Source organism: Bufo gargarizans, chromosome 3 (assembly GCF_014858855.1).
Source record: "Bufo gargarizans isolate SCDJY-AF-19 chromosome 3, ASM1485885v1, whole genome shotgun sequence".
Classification (NCBI taxonomy): domain Eukaryota; kingdom Metazoa; phylum Chordata; class Amphibia; order Anura; family Bufonidae; genus Bufo; species Bufo gargarizans.
Window position 1 is genome coordinate 337,585,859 of NC_058082.1, and position 25,768 is coordinate 337,611,626.

The following is a 25,768-nucleotide window of genomic DNA, read 5'->3' on the forward strand; positions in this document are numbered from 1 at the left end:
CTGCAGCAATGCATGGATTTATTGATAGATACGTTTGTAGAAGCAAAGGTCCAGCCACGTCACCTGATCATGTTCATGAATCTGAAGATGATGTGTGTGATCGAATTCAATCTTGTACATACAGGCAGATATCTGTTCATCACAAGAAGCTGGAACTGCTGTCCAAGAGTGCGAATGTCAGGGAAAGCTTTCTCTTACACTGGCGACATTTGCCATGGAGACGAAGCTTACCTGATGGTGCTGGTCACACTGAGATACAACCTGATCCTATGCAATGTGAATGCACAATAAACCAACAGAGACACAATGGTCACCGGGATTCCAAGATGGCAGACTCAATGGAGGAAAGAAGTTCACTAGGTTTGCACAGCCATCCGTGTGAGGTCCAATATCACTGCCTATATAACAGCAGTTCATTGTCTGTCTATCTTATATCTATCCTTCTCACATATATCTATCCATCTCATATCTATGTATCTATCTCATATCTATCCTTCTCACATATATCTATCCATCTATCTCATATCTATCCATCTCACATATATCTATGTATCTATCTCATATCTATCCATCTCACATATATCTATCCATCTCATATCTATGTATCTATCCATACATCTCACATATATCTCTCCATCTCATTATCTATCTCACATATATTTATCCATCCGTCTCATATGTATCTATCCATTCATCCAATATCTATCAATCTATCTCATACCTATCTACCTCATATCCATCTCACATATATATATATATCCATCTATCTCATATCTATGTATCTATCCATACATCTCCCTATCCATCTCATTATCTACCTCACATATATCTATCCATTCATCCCATATCCATCAATCTATCTCCCTCATATCCATCTAGCTATATTCATCCATCTAATAGCTATGGGTCTATCCACCTCATATCTAAGAGCTTGGACCTATGTATCTGTGTGTGGATTCCTCGTGTGTCCAGTGACCATGGACTTCAGAACCTGTTGACAGTGCAGATGGCAGGCTTCTACCCGCCAGGGCGAGTGTTCCGGGGACACCGGGGGACGTGTGGAGCATACGTAACCAGTGAGCCCTCGCACTTTGTACACGCCGCCTCCTCCCCGCTATACAGCAGCCGCTTCCCCTGAATCCAGGGCGGATCTCTCCGGTTGCCAGGGGCTGGCGGGGGTCACCCATGGCCATTCCAGGGGTCCCCAGCAGCTCTCGGGTGACCTCTGAGATCTGTCTGGCCTAGCCCCTCCCAGTCGGCTCGGGTTCTGCGGCGCATCCCAGCCGCCACCCCCCTCCATGCTCCTAGCATTGTGAGGCTGGGACTAGGAACCGCGTTGTGTTCCATTCCGGCAGCTGCGATTTGGGGAGAGGAGGGCAGGCGGCATTCCGCGCACAATCATGGCGTGGAGAAGAGGCTGTGCTGCTGGACTGGCGCGCTCTGCCCTCGCCTGGCTGCTCCTCTGCAGGGTGTACGGTGAGTAGAGTTCGGGGAGGGGGCGGGGTTGATCGCTGGAGGGGAGCACGGCTCTGTAGTGAGGCGCCCGGCTTGTGTCACTCATCTCCCACAACTTTTCCATGCCCCGTCATGCTGTCCAGGGCTCACCCCACCCTGTGACCGGTCCCCGGGGACTCGCAGGACGAGCTGTGCCCTGCGGCGGTTGTCACTTGCCGCTGCCTGAGGACCGTTACTTGCTGGGCAGGAAGTCCTTGTCTAATTGAAGAGCCCACATTCCTTCACAAAGTCCGAGGCATCCCTGCCCGCCCCGTCCATGTTTCCATGCCTCGTTCTATTCTTCCTTTTAAACTTTGGAGTTTGGAGAGCGCTCCCCTCCCCCTATGCAGGCAATTGTCTGCCATGGGCTGAGCCTCCCCTCACAACGTCTGTGATACGGGCCTGTTCTCGGTGCGGGCTCCCGTTCTGTGCCAAGGACCGGCCACCTCGCTGTGACCTGGGAGACCATGGCTGATGTCACTGGGAAGGAGGCGGCTGGAACCTGTGTGACAATGGGGATTAACCTTCGCTTTGGTTACCACCTGTGCGTGCATAGCCATTGTCAAGGCTTTCCATCTTCTCCCGGTCTCTGAGGGGAAGGACTCGTATGGCTGCAATGTGAGCCGCACAGGAGAGTGTACGTGGTCCTGTCAGTCATGTATTCCCTCATGGACATGACGTTGGAGTCAGACCTTCATGTTACCATCACCTCTTGTTTCCCCAGAGGGGAAATTACCTCAGCCCCGCGAGCTGTGCTGCATTTACCTCAGTCTTCTGTGTCATATCGTATATCTACATGTGTGTATGTGTATGTGTGTGTGTGTATATATATATATATATATATATATATAGAAAAACAAAGAAATCCAGCGGGAGCATCAACCTGAGTGTGGGTGCACTGTCCAGTACAAGGTAGCGGCAATACCTCAAGTATTATAGAAGCAGAAAGAATCCGGAATGCACTCCAAAATAAACGTGAAACAAGTGATTTATTCACCCATAAAAAGGCACAACTCGTGACGTTTCGGCACACAGAGCCTTTCTTGAGAAAGGCTCTGTGAGCCGAAACGTCGCGAGTTGTGCCTTTTTATGGGTGAATAAATCACTTGTTTCACGTTTATTTTGGAGTGCATTCCGGATTCTTTCTGCATATATATATATATATATATATATATATATATATATATATATATATATATATATATATATTATACATTAGGTGGTGGCTCTCTGGTAGTGACTGAGGCTTATCAGCTGTTTTCTAACTCCAACTCCCCTCATGTCCTGACAGAAAGGGGCTGTCGGGGAATGCTGGGAGTTTAGCTGGAGATCCAGAGGTTGGTTAGGTTGAGCAGTTGGCATTGGCATATTCACCTCATGTTTGTGTGGGTACACTCACTGTCTCACTCTTAAACTTCACTGTTGCATACCCTCCAACACGTGTAACGTTATACAAAAGATTCACCCCAAAACGCAGGCAGCAGCGATGCCCCCCTTACGGTGTCTGCCACACAAGTGCCCTACTTGTCACGTTGTACAATGGGGCTCGGTGAATTCTCCCTCGTTTTGCACACTTTGGTACATTTTACAGGGAAATATTTCAAGCAATTCTTGGATTCTGTCTGCAGACACAGACTTCTAACTTCTGTGGAATTTAGGCTGCCATAAACATGCATGATAAGCCGATGGACATTACTTGGGATTGTGTGATTGCCACAAACTAAAGTGAGAAGCAGTCCCAATTCAGCGTAGCCGGGCATCGCCCGTCCCTGGTGATAGTGTGTACAGTAGGGTGCTGTTTGCAGCGTTACATTAGGCACATTGAGTCGACAACACCTCGGAATCGGATTACATGTTTGCTTGTGAAATCTATTAACAGCCTAGATCCACCTTTCCCTTTAGAAAACCGAGTAAAAAGGCTGGAACATGAGGACAGTAATATCTTCAGTTTCGTGTATGAGGTCCCCCTGATCATGGTAATAATGAGATAAAAAGCCGGCCCACCCCTCGTCTGTGTGCGGCACCAAGGATAAAAGTCACTTCAACTTCACTTCAATGCTATAGAGTAGAATCACAGCCAAGGGATGAGTTGTAATGAAAAGTAGGAAACACTTATGCGTTTTCAGCACAACACGCCCTCTTATTTATAGGTTGACCTTTGGCGGTAGTTTGGGGAGGGATGAAATAAACTACTACTGCTCTATCTTTTTGCGGAACGGACGGATTGCGGACCCCATTCAAGTGAATAGGGTCGCGATCCGCATGCGGCATCCCCACAATGGTGCCCGTGCATTGCGGACCAAAATTTGCGGTCCACAGCATGGGCACGGAGGGCAACGGTCGTGTGAACTAGCCATTATACTGTGTGTCTGTGTCCAACCTTGCATCTACTGAATTGTACTGACATAATGCTGCAGAGACACACAGCATTAGGCCTCCTGCACCCGACCGTATGGTTTTGCAGTCCGTTTTAAACGCATCAGTTTTTTCATATTTATTATTTTTTTTTGTTTCAGTAGTGTTGCCGTTCGTTTTCCCGTTTGGTTTCAATTTGTGGTCCATTTTTGGCGGATCGGAAACGGAAGCATACAATAAGGCTCCATTCGCATGAATGTATTTTCTTTCTGTGTCTGTTCAGTTTTTTTTCCAGACCGTATGTGAAACCATTCATTTCAATGGGTCCGCAAAAAAAAAAACGAAGGTACACCGTGTGAATTCCGTTTCCGTATTTCCGTTCCGCAAAAAAAATAGAACATGTCCTATTATTGTCCGCATTACAGACAAGGATAGTACTGTTCTGTTAGGGGCCAGCTGTTCCGTTCTGCTAAATACGGAATGCCCACAGACGTAATCCGTATTTTTTGCGGACTGCAAAATACATATGGTCATGTGCATGAGGCCTAATGTTTAGGGTCCATTCAGACGTCTGTAGTGTTTTGAGCTCCGCAAATTGCGAACCGCAAAACACTGACGCCGCACATCGCTGGCAGCTGCGGACAAGAATAGGACATGCTCCATTTTTTTTGCGGAGCCGCGGACCGGAAACGCTGATGCGGACAGCACACTATGTGCTGTCCGCATCTCTTCCATCCCCGTTGAAAATGAATGGGTCTGAATCCGTTCCACAACGTTGCAATATGCATCCGGACCATTCTACGGACGTCTGACTGGACCATTAAACAGTAAATGCATAAAAAAATTGGGCTGGGCATAAAAGTTTCAATAGGTGGTTACTCAAAAACGGAACGGATACGGAAGACATATGGAGTAAATTCCGTATGCGTTCTGTTTTTTTTTTTGTGTGGAACCATTGACTTTAATGGAGCCATGGAACGTGATTTGCGTGCAATAATAGGACATGTTCTATCTTTGAACGGAAATACGGAAACGGAAAGCATGGCGGAGTACCTTCTATTTTTTGGGGGGATCCATTGAAATGAATGGTTCCGTATATGGAATGCAAAAAACGGAACGGAAACGGTAGGCCTAATGCCATGTGCTCCTGAGAAACTAGCAGTGCCCATAACGGGGGCTCACGCTCACACACGGAGCCTGTTTTCCGCACTGGATGTCTGAAGCTACCCTAAAGACAACAGAATTTGGTGCAAAATTGCTCAGCTTAGGTCATGCCCCCTTTAAACGAAGCAAGTCGAAAAAAGTGTAGCATGTCTAATTGCGCCACAGTATTTGGCGTTTATAATGCCTGCTGAATGTACGCCATACATGGTAAGAAAAAGGTACAGTTGGGGCTGGCAATTGAGTGCAAGGCAAAGGGCACTGTTTTGGCATACAGGTTTGCCTACTAGTGTCTATGGGCACTTCAGCGTATACCTGGGAAATACACCATAGACCATGGATGCTCAACCTGTGGCCCCTCCAGCTGTTGTAAAACTACAACTCCCACCATGCCCTGCAGTAGGCTAATACCTGTAGGCTGTTCGGGCATGCTGGGAGTTGTAGTTTTGCAACAGCTGGAGGGCCACAGTTTGAGGATGCCTGCCGTAGACCATGGATGCTCAACCTGCGGCCCCTCCAGCTGTTGTAAAACTACAACTCCCACCATGCCCTGCAGTAGGTTGTCCAGGCATGCTGGGATTTGTAGTTTTGCAACAGCTGGAGGGCGCAGACGTATGTGGCGTGAATGGAGGCTGTCTTCTGCATGTAGGCAGGGTAGTAGTATGGGAATATTTTCCACCCTGTTTGTGTGCGGCGCCCGGTCAGCGGTCACTGCCTTGCAGTCTTGGTTAATCATAAATGAGCTCAGGTATGTGAACTGTGATTACCTTCTTCCTGCTTTCACTTAGAGACGCTGGCTGTCAGGCCGCTTGTTTACTCGCTGACATCTTGCTTTGTCAGGTTGTGTACTAGGGCGTTGTGCCACTACATTCAAGAGGTGCACTAGCAATATGGGAGCAGGACTAGACCAACAAAAGACGGGCGCTTCTCATATGCCTTAACACTGCATAGACTCTGATCTCACAAACCGGATGATGGGGGTGCTGCCCCCTCCTGACTTGTCTCTTATAACTAACAATTGTATTTCCTACCATATAACAATTCTGGAGCATCTTCTCTTACAGTTCTATGTTGTGCAGTTCCTCTGTTATTCCTAATATCACTCTGAATAATTTGACACTTGGTTGGTACCAGTCAGGGGTGGGTCCCTGGATACTCTCATATAGTCCAATCAGTGTGGTCTGCCAGTCAGTCTAGACACACTGCCTTGGCAAGGCGAATGATGCCACAAATAGTGGTGGCTCGGACCCTCACCTATCGCTGGAACGGAGCCCATAAAGTGAAGGAGAGCGTACTGCACATGTGCGGTTATTTCTGTGATACTGCTGAAAATAGCTGAGCAGCGCTGGGCTATTTTCGGACGTCCATTGTGCAAGCATGGCCACTATTCCATTCACTTTTATGGGACAGATAGAAATTTTCATCAGTCCAGTCAATGGAGGGTGGCTGGGCAGGCACGGTGTGCTCTCCTTCACTTTGCGGGTTGCATTCTAGAGATAGACATTTAGTGATATATCCTAGCGATATGCCACCAATGTGTCAGTCTATTCATGATTTTCTAGAAGGAATAAAAGAGGAACAGTACAGTTGACAGTTTGGATAAAAGGTGCTCCAGAATTGTTATTTTATGGGGACTATCAGTATTTACTAAAACAGGCGTGCCAGGAGAAAGGATATATGGTAATGATGCATCCTGTCCATATTATAGGACATGTCTCCTGACATAACAATTCTAGATCTTCTTTCCATAGAGCTCTGCATTGTTCCATTCCATATTATTCCTCCTACAAATGTATGAATAAATTGAGAAGAAGGATACCATAACTATCCAGTCAGTGCTGGATAGTGTCACATTATGCAGGGACACACCCTTTTGACAAGGATACTGGTATCACCCAACAGTCAGTTTATTCACACATTTCTCGGAGGAATAATTACAGAACTGCACAATAAGAAAATATTCTCCAGAATTTTAACATTAAAAATATGTAATTGCATATCTGTACATGACCCATAATTTCATACGGACGTGTGATGAGCCCAAAGGCTTGTTCCCTTGACCAGCAGCGTCATGGTTAGGCCTCTTTTAAATGGCCGTGTGCTGGCCAGGCCTGTGCTGCGGACCGCAAATTGGGGTCCCCAATGCGCGGGCACCGACCGTGGGGCAGCCACATGCGGATCGCGGACCCATTCACTTGAATGGGGTCCACGATCCATCCGTTCCGCAAAAAAATAGAGCAAGTTCTAGCATGGAACGGAACAAGCCGTAGTGCTTCCGCGGGGTTCTGTTCTGTGCTTCTCTTCCGCGCTGCATCTCTGGATTTTTGTACGCCACAAAATTGGTGTAAAAAACTTAGTAAGTGTTCCCCATAAGCCTTTCTGAGAGGTGTCACTTTAAAGAATTTAGAAGCCTATTTTCATCACATGGTAAAGCAGCCTAGTGTTCTTCATTCATAGGCCTCGTGCACACTGCCATTGTGCAGACATTACGTGCATTGGGGACTGCAATTTGTGGTCCCAAATGCACGGGCAACATCCGTGCGGCGGCTGGGACAGATCGAGACCCATTCAACTTGAATGGGTCCGTGATCCGTCCACACCGTAAAAAAATAGAACATGTTCTATTTTTTTGCGGTGCAGAGGCACGGACAGAAACACCACGGAAGCATTCAGTAGTGCTTCTGTGGGGTTCCGATCCGTGCTTCCATTTTGCGCCGCTCCGCATCTCTCGGATTGTGGACCCATTCAAGTGAATGGGTCTGCATCTGTGATGCAGGGTGCACACAGTCGGTGCCCGTGTATTGCGGAACCGCTGTATGCGGGTCGCAATATGGCCATGTGCGGGCAACGACTGTGTGCATGAGGCCATAGGCAAACCTTTGGAGGGGGCTGTTCAACTCCAGAGGCTGTGACACTATAACTCTCAGCATAGCATTTCGAAAAAGTCATTTAAAAACAAGGGGGACTTGCACTTTATTCATTACTTCATCTCCAAACAAAAATTGAATAAAAAATGATCAAAAAGTCATACACACCCAAGTGGTATCAATGAAAACTACAGATCGTCCAGCAAAAAAGGAGCCTTCACACAGCTCTGTAGAGATAAAAACATAGAATGTGTTGGCAGATAAGAACCATTTGGCCCATCTAGTCTGCCCAATATACTGAATACTATGGATAGCCCCTGGCCCTATCTTATATGAAGGATAGCCTTATGCCTATCCAATGCATGGTTAAACTCCTTCACTGTATTTGCAGCTACCACTTCTGCAGGAAGGCTATTCCATGCATCCACTACTCTCTCAGTAAAGTAATACTTCCTGATATTACTTTTAAACCTTTGCCCCTCTAATTTAAAACTATGTCCTCTTGTAGCAGTTTTTCTTCTTTTAAATATTCTCTCCTCTTTTACCTAGTTGATTCCCTTTATGTATTTAAAAGTTTCTATCATATCCCCTCTGTCTCGTCTGTCTTCCAAGCTATACATGTTAAGGTCCTTTAATCTTTCCTGGTAGTTTTATCCTGCAATCCATGTACTAGTTTAGTAGCTCTTCTCTGAACTCTCTCCAAAGTATCTATATCCTTCTGGAGATATGGCCTCCAGTACTGCGCACAATACTAGTTATGGGCCTCAGAATATGGTGATGAAAGAAAATAATAATAGTTTTTTTTTTTTAAGTATTAAAACATAAGAAAAACTTCCCAGTTTTATCCTATTTGTAGTTTTTCTTCCAGCTTCCCACTGCATCATATGCAATAATAAATGGTTCTATTACAGGCATTCTCAACCTGCGGCCCTCCAGCTGTTGTAAAACTACAACTCCCACAATGCCCTGCATTACTAGAGTTACGGCTCTAGTAATGCAGGAGGTAAAAACAAAAAATTGCCACCTCAGGAACTACGAGAAGTTTTAATTAGTAGAAAATATTTTCTAATTTCCTGGTGTCTAAACCTTGGGAGAATCTTACGTTCAAGTGCGTCTTATCGTCTTAAAAACAGTCATTTATAAGAAATTGAGGAAAACTGTGCAGTGGGTTTTCCCAGCCACAGTGGCACACGTGTTGGCTGGATTTAGAAGCAAGGACCCCTGCACCTGTTATGCTTTTTTATAGTTGGAACTGTAGCTTTTGGTCTTTGTTGTAACAGTTGCTCTTAGATGTTGGTTGTACGCTTGCACAGTAATAACACACCCTCTGGTGTGCAGTCATTTTCCTAAAAGTCATGACCTGTCATGTGCCAAGACATTTTCTAACTTGTTGTAACATTTCAACAGATGGCCATATAAAGGTTAAAGGTTAGCCATTTCTTGGACATGATGTTAGAAGATCTAGAAGAAGAGGTGGAGTAGGATATGTGATTAGTGCATTGAAGGTATCTGAACCATACCATACACAGGCATGCTTGGTAATATGAGAGCCTATGGGTGACAGATGCCACCGAAATCCTTCTGATGGAAAGTGGAAATGCTGGGTGACACCGGCCTGGGCATCTCAGTTTTTTTGCATGAAAATGAGATTCCAGCTGTTTGATCAGCTGTTGTGTTCTGTGATGTTGACTTCTAATAAGGCTGAAAGGAGAATCCAGCCACAGACATCTGTGACCTGTCCAGTAGGGGGGAGTCCCCCCATCCGCATGGCTGTGAATGGAGCACTCATCACGTGTGGGGCTGAAATAGTTTACAGGTTGTCTCATCAGCCCCTTTAATGACTGTTTAATAACTTTCCTATGCATTTTGTCGTCGCCAATTTAAGATCTGTTTGCTGTAAGTGAATGTGGACATTTACATCTTGAGGCTAGACTCTAGTACAGACCTCAGCCTTTTCACAGCTGACAGACAGCCTGATAACATTGTATCCAGTAGTAATCTATCACCAGACACCTCTGGTGGTGGCATACTGAAATTCATCCTGGTCCTGCCCAGTCCTTTATCCCCGAGATATGCCGAATGAGCGTCACTGGACCATTAAATGGTCGGCTGGTCCTACTGAAATTGGTCGGTTCGGTTGACCTGAATTTACTGTGTGAGCTAAACCAATACATTTAGTCACCACTGCCTTAGTTCGCCCAGAAGATGGGCATCCTGTGCGAGTCCTGCATGTAGACCATGGGCTGAATGTGGGGCAGATCATGAATGCATTTCTCTTCATTGTTGTCTTCAGTTTCTATTTTTATGATGTCTCAATTTTTCTCGTAAGGCAAAAACAAATATTACTTATAGTGCAGCAGCTTGTACCTCCATCTGTAGCGACAAGTACTTGGACTGACTGTAACCATACAGATTGTATTTATACAGTAGGTTCTTCACATCGTCTGGTCCTAATGAATTCTACTTCTCATTGTATCACGTTATGTACGTTTCCTGTTACTTATATAGTGAGGTCACCCTCGCCAGTCCCTGGCAGTACTCCTGCTAGCTGTCATTCAGACTCTCATTCAGCCGACAACTACTCCTCCCAGCCTTCCATAGGGGAGAGGAGAATGAGCCTCTGCTAGACATCTCTGGGTAGGGCATATTGACTGCCCAATCCTTTTTCTTTCTTCTCACGGACAGAAGCTAATGCTTCCTGCCATTATCATGGTGATATAGTGAGCGGTTTCCTTCTTATGGTCAATAGAAAGTATATCAGTTAGTAGGGTACACTGTAATATCATGTATAATAATAGAAAGGTGATACATGGCTCTTCAGATATTTCATCTCCGCAGATGATTAAAATGATTGCCCAGAAAACAGATGGATCATTACTGTTCCTGTTTAAGTCACAAGATATGAAGGCTGGAGGATGAGGAAGAGAATTAATTAGTTACAGGAAACTATAAACTTATGATAGGGGCTACATCTGTTCCATTCTGGAGAAAAAGATCCATATTACATATTGGAGCGCTGCCTCATGTTATTACAGATCCTCAGGAACTATGATTTTATTAAACCTTAAAATTCCCTGGGGATTCAGGTAAATGAATCCTGTATGTGCAGTACTATACTGAAATGGCAAGCATGTTCTACAATCCTGGCGCTCCGTCTGGCCAAGGAAACTTCCTTCCTTATTTCCCGCTCGTTAATTATAACTTGCCATACCGTTAGACATAAGATAAATGACTATTCCTTTTTTCAGTTTTGCTATTGATTTTGCCATTACTGTCTCTTGTGAAAGGGCATTCCACAGTTTAACCACATTTACAGTAAAGGTTCCCCTCCTCATGTTGATGATGGGAATTCCTGTTCTGCCCACAAATAACCTGTGTTATTCTGTTGTACACATCTTGTGATGAAAAGCTCTGTATTGCTATTCCTCATATTCTTAGATTTTATTTCTTCTTCTCCCGTTTTACATCCCAAACCGCTTAACGTACAGACTCTGTTCAAACTGCGTTTCAAAGCTTTTATGGCTAAGAGGTGTTCCGGAGTTGTCATTTTTAATACATTTTAATACACCCCACCTCTAGTATTAGTCAGGCCCCTAAATATTGGGGCATCGACACAATTCTAACATTTTTGGCTCTATACACTACCACAATGCATTTAAAAACAAACAAACAAGATGTGCTTTAAAGAGGACCTTTCACCAGAATAAAACTTCTAAACTAACCATACAGGCATGTAGAGCAGCGCCCAGGGACCCCCCTGCACTTACTGTTATCCCCGGGCGCCGCTCCGTTCTCCTGTTATAGCCTCCGGTATCTTCATAGTTGGGCTCCACCCAGGGGAACCTGCCGTCGGCTCATTCTCCCATGCTGCAGAGCTGGCCAATCGCAGTGCTCAGCTCATAGCCTGAGAGAAAAAAAAGCCTCTCAGGCTATGAGCTGAGCGCTGCGATTGGCCAGCTCTGCAGCATGGGAGAAGGAGACGCCAGCAGGTTCCACTGGGTGGAGCCCAACTATGAAGATACCGGAGGCTATAACAGGAGAACGGAGCGGCGCCCAGGTATAACAGTAAGTGCAGGGGGGTCCCTGGGCGCTGCTCTACATGCCTGTATGGTTAGTTTAGATGTTTTATTCTGGTGAAAGGTCCTCTTTAACCCCTTAAGGACCGGGCTCATTTTCACCTTAAGGACCAGGCCATTTTTTGCAAATCTGACCAGTGTCACTTTAAGTGGTGATAACTTTAAAACGCTTTGACTTATCCAGGCCATTCTGAGATTGTTTTTTCGTCACATATTGTACTTCATGATACTAGTAAAAAAAAGTCAAAAAAATTAATTTTTTTGCATAATAAAATACCTAATTTACCAAAAATTTGGAAAAATTAGCAAATTTCAAAGTTTCAGTTTCTCTACTTCTGTAATACATAGTAATACCCCGAAAAATTGTGATGACTTAACATTCCCCATATGTCTACTTCATGTTTGAATTATTTTGGGAATGATATTTTATTTTTTGGGGATGTTACAAGGCTTAGAAGTTTAGAAGCAAATCTTGAAATTTTTCAGAAATTTACAAAAACCCAATTTTTAGGGACCACTACAGCTCTGAAGTCACTTTGCGAGGCTTACATAATAGAAACCGCCCAAAAATGACCCCATTCTATAAACTACACCCCTCAAGGTATTCAAAACTGATTTTACAAACTCCGTTAACCCTTTAGGTGTTGCACAAGAGTTATTGGCAAATGGGGATGAAATTTGAGAATTTCATTTTTTTGCCTAATTTTCCATTTTAACCCATTTTTTCCACTAACAAAGCAAGGGTTAACAGCCAAACAAGACTGTATCTTTATTGCCCTGACTCTGCTGTTTACAGAAACACCCCATATGTGGCCATAAACTACTGTACGGCCACACAGCGGGGCGTAGAGTGAAAGGTGCGCCGTATGGTTTTTGGAAGCCAGATTTTGCTGGACAGTTTTTTTGACACCATGTCCCATTTGAAGCCCCCTGATGCACCCCTAGAGTAGAAACTCCATAAAAGTGACCCCATCTAAGAAACTACACCCCTCAAGGTATTCAAAACTGATTTTACAAACTCCGTTAACCCTTTAGGTGTTGCACAAGAGTTATTGGCAAATGGGGATGAAATTTGAGAATTTCATTTTTTTGCCTAATTTTCCATTTTAACCCATTTTTTCCACTAACAAAGCAAGGGTTAACAGCCAAACAAGAATGTATCTTTATTGCCCTGACTCTACTGTTTACAGAAACACCCCATATGTGGCCATAAACTACTGTACGGCCACACAGCGGGGCGTAGAGTGAAAGGTGCGCCGTATGGTTTTTGGAAGCCAGATTGTGCTGGACAGTTTTTTTGACACCATGTCCCATTTGAAGCCCCCCTGATGCACCCCTAGAGTAGAAACTCCATAAAAGTGACCCCATCTAAGAAACTACACCCCTCAAGGTATTCAAAACTGATTTTACAAACTTTGTTAACCCTTTAGGTGTTGCACAAGATTCAATGGAAAATAGAGATACAATTTCAAAATTTCACTTTTTTGGCAGATTTTCCATTTTAATATTTTTTTTCCTGTAACAAAGCAAGGGTTAACAGCCAAACAAAACTCATTATTTATGGCCCTGATTCTGTAGTTTACAGAAACACCCCATATGTGGTCGTAAACTACTGTACGGGCACACGGCAGGGCGCAGAAGGAAAGGAATGCCATACGGTTTTTGGAAGGCAGATTTTGCTGGACTGGTTTTTTGACACCATGTCCCATTTGGAGCCCCCCTGATGCCCCCCTAGAGTAGAAACTCCATAAAAGTGACCCCATCTAAGAAACTACACCCCTCAAGGTATTCAAAACTGATTTTACAAACTTTGTTAACCCTTTAGGTGTTGCACAAGATTCAATGGAAAATAGAGATACAATTTCAAAATTTCACTTTTTTGGCAGATTTTCCATTTTAATATTTTTTTTCCTGTAACAAAGCAAGGGTTAACAGCCAAACAAAACTCATTATTTATGGCCCTGATTCTGTAGTTTACAGAAACACCCCATATGTGGTCCTAAACTACTGTACGGGCACACGGCAGGGTGCAGAAGAAAAGGAATGCCATACGGTTTTTGGAAGGCAGATTTTGCTGGACTGGTTTTTTGACACCATGTCCCATTTGAAGCCCCCCTGATGCACCCCTAGAGTAGAAACTCCAAAAAAAGTGACCCCATTTTAGAAAGTACGGAATAGGGTGGCAGTATTGTTGGTACTAGTTTAGGGTACATATGATTTTTGGTTGCTCTATATTACACTTTTTGTGCGGCAAGGTAACAAGAAATAGCTTTTTTGGCATGTTTTTTTTTTTGTTATTTACAACATTCATCTGACAGGTTAGATCACGTGGTAATTTTATAGAGCAGGTTGTCACGGACGCGGCGATACCTAATATGTATACAATTTTTTTTATTTATGTAAGTTTTATACAATAACTTCATTTTGAAAACCAAAAAATTGTTTAGTGTCTCCATAGTCTAAGAGCCATAGTTTTTTCAGTTTTTGGGTGATTATCTTGAGTAGGGTCTAATTTTTTGCGGGGTGAGATGACAGTTTGATTGGCACTATTTTGGGGTGCATATGACTTTTTGATCGCTTGCTATTACACTTTTTGTGACGTAAGATGGCAAAAAATTGCTTTTTTTACACAGTTTTTTTTTTTTTTTTTTTACGGTGGTCACCTGAGGGGTTAGGTCATGTGATATTTATATAGAGCCGGTCGATACGGACGCGGCGATACCTAATATGTATACTTTATTTTTATTTATGTACATTTTACACAATGATTTTATTTTTGAAACCAAAAAAAATCATGTTTTAGTGTTTCCATAGTCTAAGAGCCATAGTTTTTTCAGTTTTTGGGCGATTATCTTGAGTAGGGTCTCATTTTTTGCGGGATGAGATGACGGTTTGATTGGTACTATTTTGGCGTACATGCGACTTTTTTGATCACTTTTATTACCTTTTTTGGGAAGTAAGGTGGGCAAAATTTCAATTTTCTCATAGTTTTTATTTTTTTATTTTTATGGCGTTCACTGTGCGGGGAAAGTAACATGACCATTTTATAGATCAGGTCGTTACGGACGCGGCGATACCTAATATGTGTAGTGTATTTTATTTTTTTAATTTTTATTCAGTGATAAATGTTTTTTTTTTTTATCTTAACTTTTTTCACTTTTTATTTGATTTTTTTGACCCAGACCCACTTGGTTCTTGAAGATCCAGTGGGTCTGATGTCTGTAAAATACAGAACAGAACCTATATAGGTTTCTGCACTGTATTTTACTTACACTGAACAGGTCTATGCTTTCAGCACAGATCTGTTCAGCACCATGGACAGCAGGACGCCTGATCAGGCGTCCTGTTGCCATGGGAACCTTCCCCGTCTGCTCAGTTATGGTCAGAACTTCGCAGACGGGGAAGGGTAAGGACGGGGTTCTGGGGGGGCTGTCTGGGGGCTCTCTCCTTCTCCCATCGGGGGGCTGCAAAGGCACAGCAGCCCCCCGATCGGAGAGGGAGGGAGCTCCCTCTTACTGTTAACCTTTTCCATACAGCGGTCCGTACGGACCGCTGTATGGAAAGGGTTAAACGGCTGACATCGCATCAACGATGTCAGCCGTTTATACCAGGGTGCCAGCAATGTGCTGGCACCCTGGTATACCCACTGTACACCAACGATTATGCAATGGGAGGCGGGCGGGGGATCGCGATCCCGCCTGCCGCACCGCCCGCCTCCCGCAACGCCCCCACTGCATGCGACACCCCCCCCTGCACCACCCGCCGCCATCAAATCGTGCAGGGGTGCAGGGGGGGGTTAACAATATTGATTTCGGGCACTCTGAAGTTTCTGATCCCCGCGGTCCGGGACCGCGGGGATCAGAAACGGCAAAAAGCGCAGCAAACCGCAGGTCTGAATTGACCTGCGGTTTTCTGCGATCGCCGATACGGGGGGGTCAAATGACCCCCCCCCCTGCGTTGTTACGGGATGCCGGCTGAATGATTTCAGCCGAAATCCCGTTCCGATTAACCCCAGCGGCGCCGGAATTAAGATTTTAAGTTAGGACGTACCGGTACGCCCTTGGTCCTTAAGGACTCGGGAAATAGGGCGTACCGGTACGCCCTATGTCCTTAAGGGGTTAACTGCAGACTGTCCGCTTTAATTTGAGGGCATTTACATCCAAATCAGGTGAACGGTGTAGGAATTACAACAGTTTGCATATGTGCCTCCAACTTGTTATTTTCCATTATTAACCATGTTATAATGGAAAACAATAAAATCTACAGAACACCGAACCCGAACTTCAGTAAAGAAGTCTGGGTACCACATTCAGTTTTTTATCACACGCAGGCAAAACGCATTAAAGCGCTTTGCACTCGTGCTGAAAAAACTGAGCAACGCAAACAAAACTGACTAAAATTGTGTGCGCATTCGCACGGGTTTCCTGCAATGCACCCGCAACGCATCCAGACAAAATTTGTGATGCCCGTGTGAAAGGGGCCTAAGGGTTGTTTTACGCGAGCGAGTCCACTGCGGGAATCACTCTCCGTGTGTAGAATGATCCTCCGCGCTGGACTTGCAGGCGCACCACGCATTATACTGATTTATAATGCTATGTGACTCTGCTTGTCATACTGACAGCTTTATGTCACTGATTCTGTAGCAGTAAGATCAAGCAGAGTCACATAGCATTATAAATCAGTATAATGCCATGCGCTCCAGAACAGAGGATCATGCTACACACCGCATGATTCCCGCAGTGGACTCGCTCGTGTGAAACAACCCTAAGTGACCAATTCCAGGATGACTGCAGGGGAGTTCAGCTATCCAGCCATTACTTCAGTTAGTCGGAATAAAACATACTGGCGCATTCCCTAGAATAACCTGAATAAGTCTTGTATTGCCACCACTGAAACTCTCTAGCTTTCTTATAGATTTTTAGGCAATGTTCACATTGGCATTGGGATTCTGTAGTGTTTTAATGGGCACAGCCTGCTGCACTGTGTCCTGTTAGTGGAACACGTCTATCAGCACTTTCCTTTCCTATTAAGAGCCTATATGAGCATTCTATGTCATTTTTTTTATAAAATAAAGGGCAAATGGTTTTCTGGATATCGTGAAGAGCCATTACAAAGAGCAGCTATTCCTGTGGAGGACCTGCCCGATCATTCGTTACACAGATAATCCATTGATTTGAATGGACACTATGTAATACTTACCACTTACCCTGTGGTGGCGCAACTGTTTTGCAGACCGCGCATGGCCAGCACTATAATAGAAATGCCTTTTCCTATCCGTGGATGCGGCCAAGAATAGGACTTGTTTGATTTTTTTTTTGCGGGTCCGGAATGGAACGGGAGTGCAGATGCGGACAACACACGGTGTGCTGTCTGCATCTTTTGCGGCCCCATTGAAAATGAATCGGTCCGCATTTTGTGGACGTGTGAATGGACCCTTAACAAGGACCTGTCAGCTCTCCTGTCTTTATTCACACACACCACTGTGCAGTAGCAGAATCTGCCACAGCGGACCTGACGCAGATATGAACATATTCTAATTACTCACTTGTATTCCCCATGAAATAATTCTGAATCCTTTTTCCATAGAACTGTACTTTGTAGTGTCCCTCTGTTATTCCTTATAGAAATGTCTGAATAAATTGACAACTGGGTACTACCATTCCTTGTGTGAATATGATGTACCCCTATAACATCAACTTGGCCACACTGTGTGCAGGGACATGCCCCTTTGAGTGACAACGACAAGTTGTCAGTTTATTCATACATTTTCAATAGGAAAAACAGAAGAAGGTACAACACAGCATTCTGAAATGAGAAATACGAATATTTACTAAAATAGTCAAGAGAGCTTATAGATCCTCTTTCTTCCCCAGCAACCTGTTTCTGCTTCTTATAGGGGCTGCCAGCAATATCTGATAGGCGGTGGTCCAGCTCCTCGCACCCGCAGTGATCAGCTGTTTCAGCATCGGAACAAAGCAGCTCTATCCATTGTGTAGTAGATATTTCTCATTACTGCAGCAAAGTGAATGGGGCAGTGCGCCATCCGCTGCAAAATGGACGGAGCTATGTAGCCCCGGTGCTGGCATTAACCCGAAATAGCTGATCATTGGGGGTGCCATAAGATATTGCTGGCCAAGTCCGTATATTTCTCCAATTCTGTCTTCTATGTAACGCTAACTATTTTTACCAGTTTGTCCCTTTTTGTAGGGATGGTATTTTTGGAAACTCTTTTTTTACAGTGTGACCCACAAAGATTAAAAATAAAATGTTTATTTGTCCTTTATTTTTCTGCTTAAAAAGCTATTTATAAGTTTGGGGTTGAAATATTTTTAGACGTGCATTACGTTGCAGAATTTGCAAGTGTTATGTGAACTCCTTTTAATGGACGCTGCTTGATCAGCAAGAACTCATTCTGGAATAATGGACTCAAGTTTAGATGCTAGAGTTTAGTCAAGATGTTTGTACTCTTAATTAGAGAGACGGTTTTCTAGTTAGTGCAAAAATGAAGACCCCCTTTCCTTGTGTAACTACAGCAGAACACTAATGATGTACTAAATGAAGATGTAATTCACCCAATTATGGGGAAGATCATTTAGAGCTGTAGTGTGCTAGAAATAAATGCAGAGCCCTGGAAGTGAAGATGGAGTGTCTTGTGAAGACGCATACATCATTTATGTTCTCACAAGCTGATGGGAAACTGAAGGACTCGGTAGCTTCGTCTCTCTCGTATTGCTCTGACAGAAATCAGAGTACAGGGTTATGTAAAAGTAGTAACAGGTTACCGGTTCCTTTACCATCTTGTGTGTGTGCGTGTATATGTATGTATGTGTGTGTGTGTGTATATGTATATGTGTATATATATATATATATATATATATATAATCCAGAAAAAGGACGTCACTCCAGTAAGATGAAAAGAAAAGGATACCTTTTATTCAACCATCCGGTGCAACGTTTCGGCTCTGAATGAGCCTTATATATATATATTTGTGGTCTGGGCTACGGTGAGCGCCCCTAAAATGCTAGAACTAACTACCTCACCTAACTATAAAGGCTAGTGGTGTGCCCTTAGCCATGTATGAGGGTAGGCAAATAAAGTGGGCATACCCTGAGGAGAATTGATTGAAAGAAAAGGGGGACGGGAAGATGGGGCATCAAAAGAAACGCACGCCCTGACGACTGAGAGGCAGCGTTTTTGAAGCCCCTTTGCCCCTCCCACAACTGCAAGCTGAACTTTTCAGCCTGCTGAAATATCGATACCATGCGAAACGTCCGGCCCATATAAAACAGTCCAATCCTATTTATTTATTTTTTTTGAGGGGGGGGGGGACAAGGAAAATTGCGAATCCATGCAGTTTTTATTTTTTTCTGTTACGGCGCTCACCACATAGGACATTTTTAAAATATTGTAATAGTTTGAACTTTTCAGACGTGGCGATATGTGATATATTTATTTATTGTTTATATATTTTATATGAAAAATTGGGAAAGGGGGTGATTTATACTTAATATATTGATGTTTTTTTATTTAATAACTATTTCCTCCCTTAGGGGTAGAACCTGGGATCTTTTAATCACTATTCACCCTGATAGAGATCTATTAGGGTGAAAAGGATCTTACACTCTCCCTGCTGCCCTGTGCATAGTGCACACAGTAGCAGGGAGCTCACCATGGCAGGCAGGGCGTCAGTAGCTTCCTGGCTGCCATGGTAACCGATCGGAGCCCCAGTATTACACTGCTGGGGCTCCGATCGGAACTGCCACCAATGAGGAGGAGGGGAGGGGACCACTGCCACCAATGATTTTAATACTGGGGGGTTGAGGGGAGGGGGCGCCCTTTGCCACCAATGATTGTATAATTAACATTTAATACAGGAAGCGGGTGCTGCACCTGAGGGGTTAACTGCCGCTGATCGCAGCTCCCCGCCAGCACCCGCCTCCTGGATTTGTATTAAACATTTACTTTCATTGGTGGCGCAGTGCGCCTGCCCCTCTCTCCTCATTGGTGGCAGCAGCACAGCAGTCGCTCCTTGTTCTCTGATACTATACTGCGCAATAGCAAAGCCTAGTATCGAAAAAAGGCAAATCCTGGTATCGAGGTCGATACCAGGCAAAAGTATTGATTGGGTATTGAAAATTCAATACCTGAAACAACCCTAATATATATATACACAGTACAGACCAAAGGTTTGGACACACCTTCTCATTCAAAGAGTTTTCTTTATTTTCATGACTATGAAAATTGTAGATTTACACTGAAGGCATCAAAACTATGGAAACAACTGAAAATATGTCATATTCTAGGTTCTTCAAAGTAGCCACCTTTTGCTTTGATTACTGCTTTGCACACTCTTGGCATTCTCTTGACGAGCTTCAAGAGGTAGTCACCTGAAATGGTCTTCCAACAGTCTTGAAGGAGTTCCCAGAGATGCTTAGCACTTGTTGGCCCTTTTGCCTTCACTCTGCGGTCCAGCTCACCTCAAACCATCTCGATTGGGTTCAGGTCCGGTGACTGTGGAGGCCATGTCATCTGGCGCAGCACCCCATCACTCTCCTTCATGGTCAAATAGCCCTTACACAGCCTGGAGGTGTGTTTGGGGTCATTGTCCTGTTGAAAAATAAATTATGGTCCTACTAAACGCAAACAGGATGGAATAGCATGCCACTGCAAGATGCTGTGGTAGACATGTTGGTTCAGTATGCCTTCAATTTGGAATAACTCCCCAGCAGTGTCACCAGCAAAGCACCCCCACACCATCACACCTCCTCCTCCATGCTTCACGGTGGGAACCAGGCATGTAGAGTCCATCCATTCACCTTTTCTGCGTCGCACAAAGACACGGTGGTTGGAACCAAAGATCTCAAATTTGGACTCATCAGACCAAAGCACAGATTTCCACTGGTCTAATGTCCATTCCTTGTGTTCTTTAGCCCAAACAAGTCTCTTCTGCTTGTTGCCTGTCCTTAGCAGTGGTTTCCTAGCAGATATTCTACCATGAAGGCCTGATTCACACAGTCTCCTCTTAACAGTTGCTCTAGAGATGTGTCTGCTGCTAGAACTCTGTGTGGCATTGACCTGGTCTTTAATCTGAGCTGCTGTTAACCTGCGATTTCTGAGGCTGGTGACTCGGATGAACTTATCCTCCGCAGCAGAGGTGACTCTTGGTCTTCCTTTCCTGGGGCGGTCCGCATGTGAGCCAGTTTCTTACTTAGCTGCTTTTTTCTTGCCATAATACAAATTCTAACAGTCTATTCAGTAGGACTATCAGCTGTGTATCCACCTGACTTCTCCACAACGCAACTGATGGTCCCAACCCCATTTATAAGGGAAGAAATCCCACTTATTAAACCTGACAGGGCATACCTGTGAAGTGAAAACCATTTCAGGTGACTACCTCTTGAAGCTCATCAAGAGAATGCAAAGAGTGTGCAAAGCAGTAATCAAATCAAAAGGTGGCTACTTTGAAGAACCTAGAATATGACATATTTTCAGTTGTTTCACACTTTTTTGTTATGTATATAATTCCACATGTGTTAATTCATAGTTTTGATGCCTTCAGTGTGAATCTACGATTGTCATAGTCATGAAAATAAAGAAAACTCTTTGAATGAGAAGGTGTGTCCAAACTTTTGGTCTGTACTGTGTATGTATGTATATGTGTGTGTATATACAGTCATGTGAAAAAATTAGGACACCCTTTGAAAGCATGTGGTTTTTTGTAACATTTTTAATAAAAGGTTATTTCATCTCCGTTTCAACAATACAGAGAGATTAAAGTAATCCAACTAAACAAAGAAAACTGAAGAAAAGTCTTTTCAAGATCTTCTGTAAATGTCATTCTACAAAAATGCCTATTCTAACTGAGGAAAAAGATAGGACACCCTCACATGTATTCCCTCTTAAATTGGCTCAGATCTCACACAGGTATATCACACCAGGTGCACATAATTAGTAGATCGTTACTCTGCATGTTGAATGAGGCTTGCCCTATTTAAACCTCAGACATTTAGTTTGGTGTGCTCCTGACTGTTGAAGTGAGAGTGAGCACCATGGTGAGAGCAAAAGAGCTGTCAGAGGACTTCAGAAAAAAGATTGTAGCAGCCTATGAGTCTGGGAAGGGATTTAAAAAGATCTCAAAAGATTTTGAAATCAGCCATTCCACTGTCCGGAAGATAGTCTACAAGTGGAGGGCTTTCAAAACAACTGCCAACATGCCCAGGACTGGTCGCCCCAGCAAGTTCACCCCAAGAGCAGACCGCAAGATGCTAAAAGAGGTCTCCAAAAACCCTAAAGTGTCATCTCGAGAACTACAGCAGGCTCTGGCTACTGTTGATGTAGAAGTACATGCCTCTACAATCAGAAAGAGACTGTACAAGTTTAACTTGCATGGGAGGTGTGCAAGGAGGAAACCTTTGCTTTCCAAGAGAAACATCGAGGCCAGACTGACATTTGCCAGAGATAAAGTTGACAAAGACCAGGACTTCTGGAATAATGTTCTTTGGACAGATGAGTCCAAAATTGAATTATTTGGACACAACAGCAGAGGACATGTTTGGCGTAAACCAAACACAGCATTCCAAGAAAAGAACCTCATACCAACTGTGAAGCATGGAGGTGGAAGTGTCATGGTTTGGGGCTGCTTTGCTGCAGCAGGACCTGGTCAGCTCACCATCATAGAATCCACGATGAATTCTACTGTGTATCAGAAGGTGCTTGAAGAACATGTGAGACCATCAGTTAGAAAATTAAAGCTGAAGCGGAACTGGACCATGCAACATGACAATGACCCAAAACATACTAGTAAATCAACCAAAGATTGGCTGAAAAAGAAGAAATGGAGAGTCCTGGAATGGCCAAGTCAAAGTCCAGATTTGAATCCCATTGAGATGCTGTGGGGTGACTTGAAAAGGGCTGTACGTGCAAGAAACCCCTCAAACATCTCACAGCTGAAAAAGTTCTGCATTGAGGAGTGGGGTAAAATTTCCTCAGACCGATGTCGAAGACTGGTAGATGGCTACAAGAACCGTCTCACTGCAGTTATTTCAGCCAAAGGAGGTAACACTCGCTATTAGGGGCAAGGGTGTCCTATCTTTTTCCTCAGTTAGAATAGGCATTTTTGTAGAAGATCTTGAAAAGACTTTTCTTCAGTTTTCTTTGTTTAGTCGGATTACTTTAATCTCTCTGTATTGTTGAAACGGAGATGAAATAACCTTTTATTAAAAATGTTACAAAAAACCACATGCTTTCAAAGGGTGTCCTAATTTTTTCACATGACTGTATATATATATATATGTAATTAGGACAGGGCTCGACAAATCCCGGGCGCCAGGTCGCCATGGCGACCAGGAATTTGGTCCTGGCGCCTTGGGTATTTGCCATGGCATGAAAATATAATGCAAAATAGGCCCAGCACTCCAGCAGCCAGACGGGCGCAGTATCTCTTTAAGTTCACAGTAGATGCGGCGTCACGCTTGAGTCCGCGTCTGGTAGGTCCGCCCCTCCCGCTTCCCGCCACAGACAACAGTAAAGAGGATCGCTACTGCCTCAGGCTCACCGCAGTTAAGAGGACCGCTACTCGCACAGTCTGTCCTGGTCCTTCCTTACCGCTTCCCCTGTGTTCTAATGGGCCCCTTACACAGTCCATGTTCCGCTGGCAGTCACAGTCCCTGCTTGCAGCCTAGAGCGCTTCTGTCCGCTGGGTGCTGGTTGATTTGCTAGCTAGCCGTGCACCCAGCAGAGGAACTTGAGCCGGCTGTGCTGCGGGACTATTGTTGCTGCTGGCCTTGCTGTGACCTGACCTGACTGCCGTGACCGCGAACCAGCATCACCCTCCAGACACCAGTCATCCTGCAGAGAGAGTGACTTATCGTCTCCTCCAGGATTCAGTTTGTTTGAAGATCTACTCTGCCTGCCGCTATGCCACACAGTGACAGCAACAGCAAGTGCACAGTAAGTTAGCAGCAGTGTGCACTGAAATGCCAAAGTTCAGAGTTGGGGGCAGACAGCAGGCACAGTCCATATGGAGGGGCTAAGGTGGCACTGGCACAGTTCATAAAGGGGGGCTATGGTGGCTCCTCCTTATGAACTGTGCTTGCTGTCTGCTTATGTGCACCAAGCCACCACTATTTTGAACTGTGCTTGCCGCTGTGCTGCCTATTATATAGTGTGACACCATAGCCGCCTTCCCTCCCATACAGCTTTAGGCTCCATTCACACGTCCGCAAAATGTGTCCGCATCCGTTCCGCAATTTTGCGGAACAGGTGCAGACCCATTCATTCTTTATGGGGACGGAATGGATGCGGACAGCACACAGTGTGCTGTCCGCATCCGAATTTGCGGTCTGCAACTCCGCAAAAAGATAGAGCATGTCCTATTCTTGTCCGTAGCTTGCGGACAAGAATAGGCATTTCTATGGGGGTGACGGGCTGGTGTGTTGCGGACCTGCAATTCGCTGGTCCCCAACACACCACGGACGTGTGAATGCAGCCTTATGAGGTTAAAAAAAAAAAACTGGCTCCTAACCTTTTTAGCTGGCTCCTAGATTCAAAGGAAATTTGTCGAGCCCTGAATTAGGATTTTGTGAAAGGTTCAATATTCTAGGCTCAAAGTGTCACACTCAGTCAGCTAATTAATCCATATCCCCTGAGCAAAGGGTACCTCAAAATTGTGACTTTGGGGTTGTATAAGCTATAAGCCATAATCATCCAAATTATAACAAAGGCTTGAAATATCTCGCTTTGCATGTAATCAGTCTATCTCATATATTAGTTTCACCTTTTAAGTTGTATTACTGAAATAAATGAACTTTGCACAATATTCAAATTTTTCGAGTTTCACGTGTGTGTGTGTATGTATGTGTGTGTGTATATGTGTATGTATGTATGTATATATATATATATATTTATTTATTTTTTGTTAATTTTGAGCATAGGCTAATAAAAGAAACCTCATATAAATTGTAGTTTGCACTTTTAAAAAAACCTGTAAAAAATGGTTTAAATCAAATCAGAGGAGCCTGTGGCGGGTTTATTTATACACAGCAATGGCACCAATTTTCAAGGTTAAGCTCACAGCTTTAGATGACCGTATCAGTTGGTGCATTGCCGTCATGGTGACATTTTGATGCGCACAGCAAATCATTACTGTAATTTAATTAGAGTGCATCTGATGTACAGCCGGCATTGCATCGTCCCCAAGTGATATGTTGCAGATGGAAACTTGCAGTATCTTCTCATTCAGGGTCTAATAGGAATTTCTGTATGTGTGCGTATAGATATACACAGCCGAGTCACAATATTATGACCACTGGCTAACATCCGCAGTAATCGCCATGGTCTGCACGGACAGCAGCTAAATCGGCTGGGAGTGGCTCAGTGAGGTCCTGGTAGGTTGTCACAGGTATCTGGAGTCATGCTGACTGCAGTGCATCCCACAGCTGCTGGAGTGTGGAGGGGGGGGGGTTGTGTTCATATAGCGAACATGACGAATTGGGAATTAGGGGGCCAGGGTACTACTTGGAAGTTTTGGTTATGCTCTTCTAACCAATGTCAGACATTTCTAGCTGTGTGACTTGTTGCATTGTCAGCCTGCTCCAGGGAAGACAATCATGAATGGGTGTATGTGATGTGCAGGATGGATTCCTATCCAAATCAGTTGACAGTGCCTTCCACATGGATGAGTGGGCTCAGAGAATGCCTGACACGCAAATGTCCTGGAGAAGGCAACCTTTTGTCAATCAGTGGAGGTCCTTTTCTGTTGATGCAACTTCTTAAGCAGAGGTGCAGTGACCATCCATCTGCTTTGGAGACCTATA

The 25,768-nt window shown here is 44.3% G+C and overlaps 1 protein-coding gene across 1 annotated transcript in view; it reads left to right on the plus strand.

The window, feature by feature from the left end:
- Positions 1 to 1,117: 1,117 nt before the first annotated feature.
- NECTIN3 (nectin cell adhesion molecule 3) overlaps positions 1,118 to 25,768 on the plus strand; it is an 85,607-nt gene continuing 60,956 nt past the window's right edge. Inside the window, exon 1 of the mRNA XM_044287452.1 lies at positions 1,118 to 1,476. Coding sequence (XP_044143387.1) covers positions 1,401 to 1,476 — 76 coding nt within the window. The 5' untranslated portion in view covers positions 1,118 to 1,400. The remainder of the gene's footprint in view (positions 1,477 to 25,768) is intronic.